General features: G+C 37.3%; 1 protein-coding gene across 6 annotated transcripts in view; it reads left to right on the plus strand.

Moving 5' to 3' along the window:
• sdk2a (sidekick cell adhesion molecule 2a) overlaps positions 1-12,579 on the plus strand; it is a 238,341-nt gene that overhangs the window by 129,635 nt on the left and 96,127 nt on the right. For all 6 annotated transcript variants that reach the window (XM_073814045.1, XM_073814046.1, XM_073814047.1 and 3 more), the window contains exons 3-5: positions 4,375-4,481; positions 7,360-7,507; positions 8,655-8,788. In XM_073814045.1, coding sequence (XP_073670146.1) covers positions 4,375-4,481; positions 7,360-7,507; positions 8,655-8,788 — 389 coding nt within the window. The remainder of the gene's footprint in view (positions 1-4,374; positions 4,482-7,359; positions 7,508-8,654; positions 8,789-12,579) is intronic.

Below are 12,579 nucleotides of genomic sequence, written 5' to 3' on the forward strand. Positions count from 1 at the left end.
ACATTTGCCGCTATTATTTATGTCTCGTTTCTTTTAAGCGAGATGGAGGACCGTAATCCTCTTGAGATGTGGAGCCTCATTCCCGGTGCAGCCATGAAATCACGTTCATATTGCCTCTGAGCCCACATTAAATGAGCATGAGCTGTATTTCCTGAGCAATCCATGTCGCCCGTGTTTTGTTTTATGTGTTTTACATAAATGTTGTATCCCTGGTGAAGGCAGAGCGGAATTATCCATTGAAAAAAGAACATGCTGCCAAGATCTCTGTAAATTATTTTCAATCGCTGCGAGTGCTATGTAATATTTATATTTAAAAAGGCAAAGTGATTTTTTTCTCTTGGCTCATGGTGGGGTTCGCTTCATGCCCCCGCATCGCATACCTGCTGACCGCAGGACTTCAGAAAGAGTATTTTATAAAGTATCTGCCTGTGCATTTATAGGCAATCTAATGGCTAAATGGATCCAAAACACAGACAGTCTAAAGTACCTGCAGTGTTTACTGTAAGTAAGGGTCAGGTTAGACATTTTCTAGTTTCTTGCCAGCGTTTCTTATTTTCCATGACTTTTCTGCTTGCCTGTCAAGACAATAGCTGCAGTTCTGATGTAGTCCACATCGCATCTCCAAAAATCCCTGGTGACTGAACTTCCCAGCAGTCTCTCAAATGTGTGTGTTTCTGCATTACTTTTTTAGTGAGGGAGGACTAGCTCTCTCTTTGTGTTCTTCACATCAAAGAATAAGCTTGAATCCACTTCAGTAGGTCATACTAAACCTTTGACTAGTAATGCACGACCTAAGGAGCTTGTGGTGTAAAAATGAGGCTTTGAGTTGTGACTGGTAAAATAAAAGCGATGCTGCCCACATGCTCCGCTTTCTCTTTATCACTCCATTTAACTAATAGGTCTCGCCACAGGGTTGAGTAAGGTAATGTGTGTAGGTGTATGAAACATGCATGCTTAATGTTTTTTTACAATGATTCTGTTACATTAACAGTATTTTTCTGATTGCATATGGCTTGATCACAGGCATATAGGAAATACACATACATACTGTACATATTCAGGAATCAGCAATCTATAATTTGTTATCCATGGCAGCATATAGATTACCGCTGTAAATTCGAATATGGCAGTACTTAGATAACACACTAAGGGGTGGTTTCCCGGAAAAGGATTAGACTAGTCCTAGACTAAAATAAATATAAGAGCTGTCCAAACTGAAAACAACTTGCACTGACATATCTTAAAATACACCAGTGCCCTTTGTTTGCCTTAAAAAAGCACACAAGTAATGTTTTAGCATGGCATGTTTGTTAAAACTAGTTATATTTCCTATTTAAACTAAGGTCTAGTCCTAGCTTAAGATAATCCCTGTATGGGAAACCACCCCTGAATCTCATTGGTTCTTGCAAGTGTTGTGACTAGTTGTTATATTCGTGTTCGAAAAAGTACAAAACTGTCCACCTCACTAGGGTGGTACCCTACAATTTTTGTACGTTTTTTGGGTACATTACTCCAGTGGTTCTCAAACTTTTTCAGCGTACGGCCCCCTTTGTGTACGGTGCATTCCTTCCCCCCCCAAAGAACATTTATGACAAATTTGTTCTAAAACTTAACATTTAAATGAAACAAAACATATTAAATTATAAAAAAAATAGTGCTGTTGGTTAGTAGCCATATTTGTTTGGTTAAATTACACAGAATTCATGACAAATTAATGTATTTTTAAAATGTCATAAGACTGGGACCCCCGGCACCATCTCGCGGCCCCCCTGGGTGCCCCGGCCCCCAGTTTGAGAACCACTGCTTTACTCTACCTAAATAAATAAAAATTCCACTTTTATAAAAAATGCTGATAATTTATTTACCCCAATGTCATCCAAAATGTTTATGTCTTTCTTATGTCTTCTTTTTTCAGTAAAGTGGATTTTTTTTTGTGGAAAACATTCCAAGAGTTTTCTCAATTTAACTCATTCACCCCCAGCATTTTTTAAAAATTGCCAGCCAGCATTTTTTTTTGTGATTTTCACAAAAGTTTCACAAAATGCCTTACAGAAAAAATTATTCTCATATAAATATATAAACATAAAAATATATCAAATGAAAGAACAGACCATCTGCTATCAAACAAACAAACAAAACTGAGAAAAACTTTTTATCCTATCTTCATTTGTTTTCTTTTTATAACCTCCTAAATATGGGTAGGTATCTTCAAAAATACAAAATTTTGAGCAAAAAGCTGAAATAATTACTTTTTTGAAAATAAATTTTGTTACGGATCAAATTCAGAACAATTATCAAAACATACATGGAGTTTAAAATTTATAAAATTCGTTTTTGCTTCAGTTTTTTTATAAATTGGGTAAGAGCGCCATCTTGTGGATGATAGCGGAATTATAGATTACCGTTAAAACTCGTCAGAAAAGCGTCATTGGCAGGGAAATGTTTTTTCTTAATTGATGAGATCAATGGCGAGGAAAGAGTTAATAGACTTTATTGGACCTCAACAGTTTACAGTTTAAAATTGCAGTTTCAAAGCAGATTCAAAGGGCTCTTGAACAAAGAAAGACATAAACAACTTGGATAACACGGGGGTGAGTAAATTATATTTTTTTTAAGGACATATTGTGTCCATTTAAAGGTACAGTTAAAGGAATATTCCATTTTCTTAAAAGACAAATCCAGATAATTTACTCACCACCATGTCATCCAAAATGTTGCTGTCCTTCTTTGTTCAGTCGAGAAGAAATTATGTTTTTTGAGGAAAACATTGCAGGATTTTTCTCATTTTAATGGACTTTAATAGAGCCCAACATTTAATACTTAACTCAACACTTAACAGTTTTTTTCAACTGAGTTTCAAAGGACTCTAAACGATCCCAAACGAGGCATAAGGGTCTTATCTAGCGAAACGATTGTCATTTTTGACAAGAAAAATAAAAAATATCCACTTTTAAAGCACAACTTCTCGTCTAAATCCGGTCCAGCGCGACCTAACGTAAATGCGTAGTGACGTAGGGAGGTCACGTGTTACATATATGAAACGCACATTTGCGGACTATTGTAAACAATAAACTGACACAAAGACATTAATTCATATCATTCCACATACAACAACGTAGGAACGGTCCTCTTTCAACACACTTGTAAACACTGGGGCGGAGTTTCACGTTCGTCCTCTGTGACCTCTTGGCGTCATGACGTATTGCGTGGGGTCACGTTGGCACATCACGACTGGATTTAAACGAGAAGTTGTGCTTTAAAAGTGTATATTTGTTATTTTTATTGTCAAAAATGACAATCGTTTCGCTAGATAAGACCCTTATGCCTCGTTTGGGATTGTTTATAGTCCTTTGAAACTCCGTTGAAAAAACTGTTAAGTGTTGAGTTAAGTATTAAATGTTGGGCTCTATTAAAGTCCATTAAAATGAGAAAAATCCTGCAATGTTTTCCTCAAAAAACATAATTTCTTCTCGACTGAACAAAGAAAGACATCAACATTTTGGATGACATGGTGGTGAGTAAATTATTTGGATTTTTCTTTTAAGAAAATGGAGTATTCCTTTAACTGTTTTGTGCCCCTAATATTTAATTGATACAAAATTGGTCCTTGGAGGTACACAATAGGTTCTACGGTTAAAATACTGTACCACAAAAGGTACAATATTTCACTGTGTTTGAAAATGAACCTTTGAGGGTAGTAAAATCAGTTTTGTGCCTTTTTTTTCTAACAGTGTACAGTACTACTCTTACCCGCATGTTCCCATGGATATGCGACCGTTTGCCATTCTGAGCCCCATTACAAGAAGATAACATGACTGCATTTTATTATAAAATGATTCATTTGTGTTCAAAGAAACAAAGTCATAAACATTTGACCCCCATCAAGTTTGGATATGATGCTTTGATCTTTTGAACATTTATACTTGCATTTATACTCATTTATAGTAACAATGTTTGCATTTCTAGCTGTACTTAAATTTTTGAAAGGATGTCAAATAGTTATTATTTTGATGTGTAACCATGTATATTCTCAGTGGTAGTCAGTTTGCCATGTGCCCTTAGGTGTGTCGTGGTAGTTTGAGACCTCTGAGTATTACAAACCAGCACTTCCATACCTGCATGTCTCTTTTTTTTCTCTCTCACTGTCATTCACATACACAGATTTCATACAGTACACTCTCCTGTGTTATAGTCCAGTCTGTACTCCCGCAGCAGATCCCCCTGTATGATTAATTAAAGATAGATAAAGCTTTTCTGAAGCAAGCCCATTAGTTTTAATCAGTGCTTTGGGCTGTCCACAATCACTCTCACCATAAAAAGAAAAAGCGAGAAAAATGCATGAAGGTTGATGGGATTACGATTTTCTTTATCCAGGTACGTAATTCCATCGCTGGATCGTTCCCATGCGGGCTTCTACAGGTGTATTGTCAGGAATCGGGTTGGGGCTTTGATGCAGAGGAGCACACAAGTCCAGGTCGCCTGTAAGTGGTACACTACATCCAGATAGACAAGCAATAAATCTCTTGCTTATTCATCTTTTTTTTATTTACTTCCGTGTCCTTTACACCAGCGACAGCAATAAGTAAAACCAAGCAAGACATTTCCTCAGTTTTGTTTTTTATTATGACACTACGAATAGTGAAAACTCACCGCATCATGCGTCAAGGAAAAATAAATACCTCTTATTTATAACAAATAATAAAAATGTCTGAGGTATGAGCGTTTGCTTACTAGTGTTGCCAGATCTTGCACGAAAAACAATGAAGAAGAAAATCCAACATAAAACAAAGTAAATCCAAATGCTTTACCTTAAAACACCAAAACATTGTGACATGGAACGCCAAAAACTTGATTGTTTCATATGAGCCAATGCTATGGTATAAGCCCACAATGGCATGTTTAGGCCCAAAAACACGTGAACATGGCAACACTGCAACACACAGTGTTTATTAAAATTGTACAACATTACTTTGTAATAATACTTTGGTCAAAACAGCAAATACTAAACATGCTAGACAGTGAACATTGCTTTGGTTTCCTGTGTCAACAGAAGTGGGTCACACATGGAAGGATCATTTAAGGGGGATTCACTCCCACATTTAAATGTGGTTGTCCCTCCCGAAACTTTGCAGTGTGTACAGGGCCTTTATGACTCCCATAAAATGATGCCAGGTGATTGCTAGGGTGTTCTGGACTTTTATTGTTCTCAAGAGAGCCCACCCCCCGAATCTCCCTTACGAAAATAAGCCAGGGCCAGACAGAATATTCAGACATTATTAGCTTTTTCTGTGGACATTTTTTGGAAATATCTGAGGAATTCTGCACAATGATTTTATATGTTAATTTTTTTTGAGAACTTAAGCTGTAAATATTACAAAATTGCAACAAAAATAATTACTTTTTAAAGGCTTACAATCAAAATGAAAACACCAAAACAATGAGTCCTCTGAATTAAACTGGACCAACATGAACCAGATAGTGTGCATATCAAGATAGAATAATAGTTTGTATAGAGACAGAGCGCAGTTATGCAAAAGAGCCGTTGGATGAGACGGGGAAGAAATAGTCCTACTCACAATAGCAATTTAAGTACAAAAAACGGACAAATCCCTTTAAATATATCATGTGATCGATGTATTGAGGTATGGTAACCGTAGTATAAGCGGAATAATTGACTCCGGGGCTTTGAATTTTTGAAAAATAATGCACACTCCGCTTCGCATCGTGGCCGCATCACCATTTTTATTTTTCTAATAATTAAACGGCCCGTTGTCAATTATTCCTTAAATATATTATTGTTTATAGTGTTATATATTAAAGCAGGATAAAAACGTTTTTGTTAATATGTTCTCATTATGAATTTGCACGTATGAATATAATTTCATAATTTTTACAACACACTAGTAAACAGATTTGAAATGATCACGTGCTGACTGTCTCATAACACGACAAAGTCAAGTGAGATCTTTTTGAAGTAAGAAGTTTTATTTCATCTCAAATATCAAATGGTTCGTGCTCTCTATCATTAAAAACGGTCAAAGCAAACAGCACGCGCAGGATATTTCCGGTATTTAACACTTTGAGTCTCATTTCTGGTTTGTTTTGGATGAACTACAGTGATGGACACAGAAATTTTGACAATGGGTCGTGTCTTGACTTTTTGACTCGTTTAGAAGCGTCTCTTGACTGCTTCAATGGAAGTCAATGACCATGCACAAACATGTCATTAAAACAACACTTAACGTTCATTTTTCAAAACTGTGCTACTCACCGAGTGCTTCGTGGTTTTCGTTGATGATTAAAAACAAATATATTGGCGCAATGTATGATTTCAATCCGTGTTATTTGCTGTAGTGGAACTATTTTTTCAGATACCTCACAACCGCGTATATACTTCCGCTCTATATTTGAGTCTGAAGCGTTAGCACACTCCCGACCACTTGATGGCGACAACCACTTTGCCATACAAGGACGCTGAATGGAACTCTGTGTCTAGCATATAGACAGTCACAATTGAGCTCAACTTTAAACCTAAAGCTGGTCACTGAGCCATCAAATATGGGAAAAATTTCTTCTGAGAGAAACCGAGCGAAAAAACTACAACCACATGTAAACAGACCCATTGTCCGTTTCCGGCGGCAGAGTGATATATCAGCGAGCAATGAGTCTTCCAAGAGAAGTCAATGGAATTTTACAAAATGCCAAATAAAACACGACAGAAACTGTATTTCGCTACACAACTTGTTTTTAATCATCAACGAACACCACGAACCACTCGGTGAGTAGCACAGTTTTGAAAATGAACGTTAAGTGTTGTTTTAATGACATGTTTGTGCATGGCCCTTGACTTCCATTCTGAAGCAGTCAAGAGACGCTTCTAAACGAGTCAAAAAGTCAAGGAACGACCCATTGTCAAAATTTCAGTGTCCCTCACTGTAGTTCATCCAAAACAAACCAGAAATGAGACTCAAAGTGTTAAATACCGGAATTATCCTTTAATGTACTTGTCAATGACGACTCACAAATGGGAGGGATAGGCTATGGACAGTATGTGTTCTTGATGTCAATGACGTTTTTTTGCGGAAATCTGTGGACGCAGATTCTGTTTGGGCCTAAAAATTTAGGGCAGAGTACTTTATTGCAGTAAAAGCAGAAATTGCACATATCTTCTTAACAAGCCATCTGATTTGAGGTATTATGAGATTCATGTCTGTAGCAAAACAAATGCTAAAAATTTCATGTTGTGCCTGGTTACAATACATTATGAGTAAGAAAACTGTCTTTTCACAAGATTGGAAAATCGAGGTCACATTTTTTTCTTCACCCTGATTTGGACTTCCTTTCTTCTCTCTTTATCAGACATGGAAGGCTTCGTGGAAAGCGAACGATCTCAGGTTGTGTCCCAAGGGGAGGCGGCATTGATCTCTCCCCCACAGATCCACAGCTTTCCCCGACCCGGGATCACGTGGTTTCGAGACGGACGCAAGATTCCCCCCAGCAGCCGCATGTGAGCTTCTCTTTACTTGGGCTTTTTGCTCAACTTAATGGCTTCTTTTATCGCAGAAGAGCTATTATACAGTACCTTACACAAAGAGAGTACAATGTTATGTAGCATAATTACTCCAGAACTTCCTGTCAAAGGGGGTTCGAGCTCCGACTCGCATTGATAAAGTCTCTTATAATAAGAGCCCCTGTTGACTTTAGACTAAATGTGATTGAAAGCTAGAGAGGAAGCCGGCAACACGGGAGCCAATTAGACAAAATGGACAAAAGGCTCTTATTGATGACCTTGGATGATTGGCAGGCCTTACGGCCGAGAGCACACTGAGGCGGTTGTGCGTGCATGCCATGCGGTATGCGCGTTCGAGCTCGCTCGGTGTTAGAAAGGTCTCTGTAATCACCCGAGATCAATTTACTTCGTTCGCCAGCAGGAGGCTCAACCAAAACAGTCTGTGTGTTTAATGATCTATAATACATGCTGATCATCCAGAGTGTCACATCTGACATGAGGGCTTTAGACACTTACATGAGGCGGAGGCCGCTGTGTTCCCCCATCGCGCTGACTGGAGAACATTCAGATTCTGTATTTTAGCCGGGGTATATCCGGGAAATCCCAGATGAGACCTCAGGCATAGAGGCAGGGTTATATAAACATCTGAGGTTTCCAGCTGCGTGGCTCGGCCCTCGGTTCTCTCACTCTCTCTCGTTCCCTCTCCGTGTCTCTCGGGTTGCAGTAACAGTCGTATATGATGGTGAGAGGGCCTGACAGTGTACGATTTGTTTGTTGCTCCTTCCGTGCATTGATATTCCGCTACGTCTTCGGTTTGGTCTCTCCGAAAGCCCTCACGCTAATTGCTCTGGAGTCGGTATAATCTGGACCGATCAGGCCTCGGCTGACAGAAACACAGGCTCTAATCTCGCCGCTCTCCAAGTGTCGACTCTCATTTAACCACACGCACTCGCCCATGACCTGCATCTCGGCTCCAGCAATCGTAAAACACTTATCCACTCGAGTCCTCAATGCAAATAGCATAACCATCCCAGCCTATTGGCTGCTCGTGGGTTTTCTTGGTGCTCGGGTGTTTTTAGTTGTTTATCGACACGCCGCCAGTTGTTATTGTGTTTTCTAGTTTCTGTTCTCTTTCAATCCCCAGAGCTATCACTCTGGACAACACCCTGGTCATTCTCTCGGCGGTGGCTCCTGACGCAGGCCGTTACTACGCTCAGGCCGTCAACGACAAGAACGGAGAGAACAAGACCAGTCAGCCGGTCATCCTCAATGTGGAAAGTGAGTTGTGAATAGGAAAAGTCAACATGGGTGAAGTTTTTTGTCTAGATTAGGGGTCTCCAACAGGGGGTCCACAGATTATTGTATAATCCTGAACTTCTTTTTGTAAAAAATGTGTGTTAAAATAGAAGAAACTTAAATTCAACTTATTGATTTATTATCCTTACCATATTAAAGCTGCAGTCAGTAATAAAAAACTGTTATACACTGTAAAAACATGCCGTAGAAATTACAATGTTATTGCAGCTGGGTTGCCGGTAATTTACCGTAGATTTAAATTTATGTTATTTACTGGCAAGAGTTTGTTCAAAGTTAAATAAATTTTAAATATTAACAAGTCTTTATCTTTACAGAATAGAACTATACAATAACAGCCTCATGCAAAGCATTCTGGGAACCAGAAATCATCATCAACCTTTTTCTGTTTTTTGCTTCAGATTTTGTTTCCCAAAATGTTTTGCTTGATGCTGTTTTTTTAGTTTTACTCTGTAAAGACAAAGACTTGTAAATGTTAAATGTTAATTTAACTTTGAACAAAATGTTGCCAGTAAATAACATGAATTTAAATCTACGGTAAATTACCGGCAACTCAGCTGCAATTTCTACAGATTTTTTTTACAGTGTAGCAAGTATACAAACAATCAAAAACTTGCCTTACGCAAATTCAATAGTAAGTTTATAATAATGATTTAAAGTTTGAGCTGTTGGGTTTCCAGAGAAATGTTTTTTTGCAATACACATAACCAAGGGCGTAGCCGGCATCTTAAAAGTGGGGGAACAGGGCTGTCAATAAATTATTTATATACTATATATATATATATATATATATATATATATATATATATATATATATATATATATATATATATATATATATACAGGGCAGGACTTAACAGGGTGGAGGCCCCTGGGCTTGAATACATTTTGGGCCCTACATTATCAGAACAAAAGGTACAAAAGCTGTCACTGGGACGGTACCCTTTAAATGGGTCCTAATATTTACCATTTAGGTACAGATATAGGTAAATTTTTACCCATTATATGCACTCTTTAGGTACAAAGGTGTACTATTTGAAAGGGTACCACCCCAGTGACAGTTTGTGTAAATTATCTTCTGAGAGTGCACATACAGTAAACAACCTAAAATAAAAAATATATCATAGAACTACATTTTAGGGAAGTTTCCCGACAGGGTTTAGATTAATCCAGCACTAGGCCTATTGCTAGGTTATATTAGGGCATTCAAGTAGTTTTTACAAACAAACCTTACAAAAACATCACTGGTGTGCGTCTTGAGACAAAACAATGGCAATGATATATGTTAAGATATATCAGTGCAAAATGTGTTTAAATTAAGACAGATCAAACATGCATTTTAGTCTTGGACTAGGATAAGACCTGACTAGGAAACTGCCCCTATATCTCTAAAGCAGAACATAAGCCCAGTCTAAAATTAAATCATGTATTTTAGGGATGTCACAAATCCAAATTAATCATGCACATTAAAAAATGCCCCATAACAACATTTAAAATCATTATGTTAGACTTAGCTTAAGAAGAGAATGATATGTTTTGATTAACATTCACCTTATTACACACCATATAATATTATAAACATAATCAACAAGCGTATTTTGTGCATATAGCCTAAGTGGTGCAGTGAAAAGAAAATATTTTAGGATGTAATTTAATAATTATGACAAGACCATCATGTAATATTAGACACCAAAAACCAAAGTGGAGAAGATGATCATTAATTAATTTTGCGTCTGATATGAACGTAATACATTAATACTTTGAACGTAGATATAAAAATGAACACTTTTCAGAAGTTTAAACTGTGATTCTGTTAGCAAACATGTTGAAAGAGAAACTACAGGAAAGTTAGTCTAGCTAGCTAGTGGATTATATCAAAAAGCATCAGGACATCAACATGGCCATGATTTAGTGAATCCTCACCTCCAGATGAAGTAATAAACTGGACTGATGATTTAAATGTTGACATAATCATATGTGCGTTGTTAACTCTCCGGATTTTGTTATGTTTCGTAGCCCTGCTCCACTCGTTCACTTTTCCACAGAAACTGTTTGGTTACAGGGTCGTGTGAGCTGCAGACTTCGAGCAGATTGTATTTCATTTGGCGCTACGCAGACCGCTTGGTGATGATGTCGAAGTACCGCGAGAGCGATTAGAAAGCAGACTTCTCCGTGTGAGCTCTCGCGGTACTCTGATGTAATTTTTTGGCTGTTGTTGAACCACGTGAATACACCCGTCTGCTTTACAATCACTTTTGCGCCGTGATAATTTGATTTCATATAATGATCGGATCGCGCAGTGCCGCATGAAGTTAAATGTACCAAATATCAAATAGCGGACTGTATATGAGGTTCAACCCGCCAAAGTAGCAAGTGCAGCATGCGAATGGTGAGTGATTCAGATGTCAATTTATGAATGAAGTGTCAAGGGTTTGTCACACACTGTTAAGTATTTTCACGCTTTTTTAAATGGGTATACGGAAATCCTTGACCATTACTAGTGGATATACTGCGTATACCTGCTGCGTATCACGTTAGATTACAAACAAACAAGAAAAAACAGAGTTACAAGACCATAGCCTACTCTAGTAATCTTTCATACGGAGCGCTTCATTTTCGCGTTGCTCTTTCTCGTTATCTGTAAAGCTTATTTATGACTCTCATTTCGCGTATTCGCTATTATACTAGCATCTGGGTTTCAAAAGCAGTAAACGCAGGGCGTCATATTCAGCACCAAGATGACTGACATATATATATTAACGAATTAAATGCAGCACCAAACAATTCCGCACCAACCAATAGGCTGTAAAATAATAAATGAAAACGACTGAACAAATCAAACGAACGCAAGCCGGCACGGAGGCCCCTATTGGCCGGGGCCCCTGGGCTCAAGCCCAATCAAGCCCAATGGTAAGTCCGGCCATGTATATATATATATATATATATATATATATATATATATATATATATATATAGCATTGTATATATATAGCACTCTATTTATATAGATTATTGGGTTCAGTAGATCAGTAGAATATAACTCAGATTGTGTTCGTCTTAAAAGATAAGTACATACCTCTAAGATTACTTGAGGATGAGTAAATCATAGGGTAATTTTCATTTTCTAGTGAACTATCCCTTAAAGAAAAGTTGTACAATATGTACTTCAATAGTTACTTCAATGTCTTTGCAGCAATGGTCTTCAACATGGTGCCCGCTAGCACCAAGTTGCCCGCATGGAGTCTGTGAGTTGCCCGCCAAAGCATATTCTATTAATAGACTCAGTTTTAATATTTGAAGAGTTTGGTTCTAAAACGCAATAAATCCATTTGGACTATTTAAGGTAAAATTGTGTTTTATATACCAAGAAAGTGATAAGATGAAAGCCACTATTTTCTGTTACAAACGTTCACATATCATCTTTAGGTTATAATAACATAAAAAATTCAAATCCATAATTTGATTTTTAAAGATTTATTATAAAAACTGATTATTTTTCTACAAAATGCAATAAATCCATCCAAGGTTTTTTATTTTCAAAATCGATTGAATCAATATATAAAAGTGCATTCATTTTTGCCATGTTATATTCATTTAGTTGACTAGTGGTATACACTGATTAAAAAAAAATAAACATTAATTTCATTAATCAAAACACTTGGTCATATTAAGAACACTGTCATTGCTGCTGTTTTTCTTGGGACGTCCTCGCTGAACTTTTTTGACAGCGATCAGCTGTAAAATGTTTTGGTCCT

The sequence above is a fragment of the Paramisgurnus dabryanus genome, chromosome 3, assembly GCF_030506205.2.
Source record: "Paramisgurnus dabryanus chromosome 3, PD_genome_1.1, whole genome shotgun sequence".
NCBI classification, from domain to species: Eukaryota; Metazoa; Chordata; class Actinopteri; order Cypriniformes; family Cobitidae; genus Paramisgurnus; species Paramisgurnus dabryanus.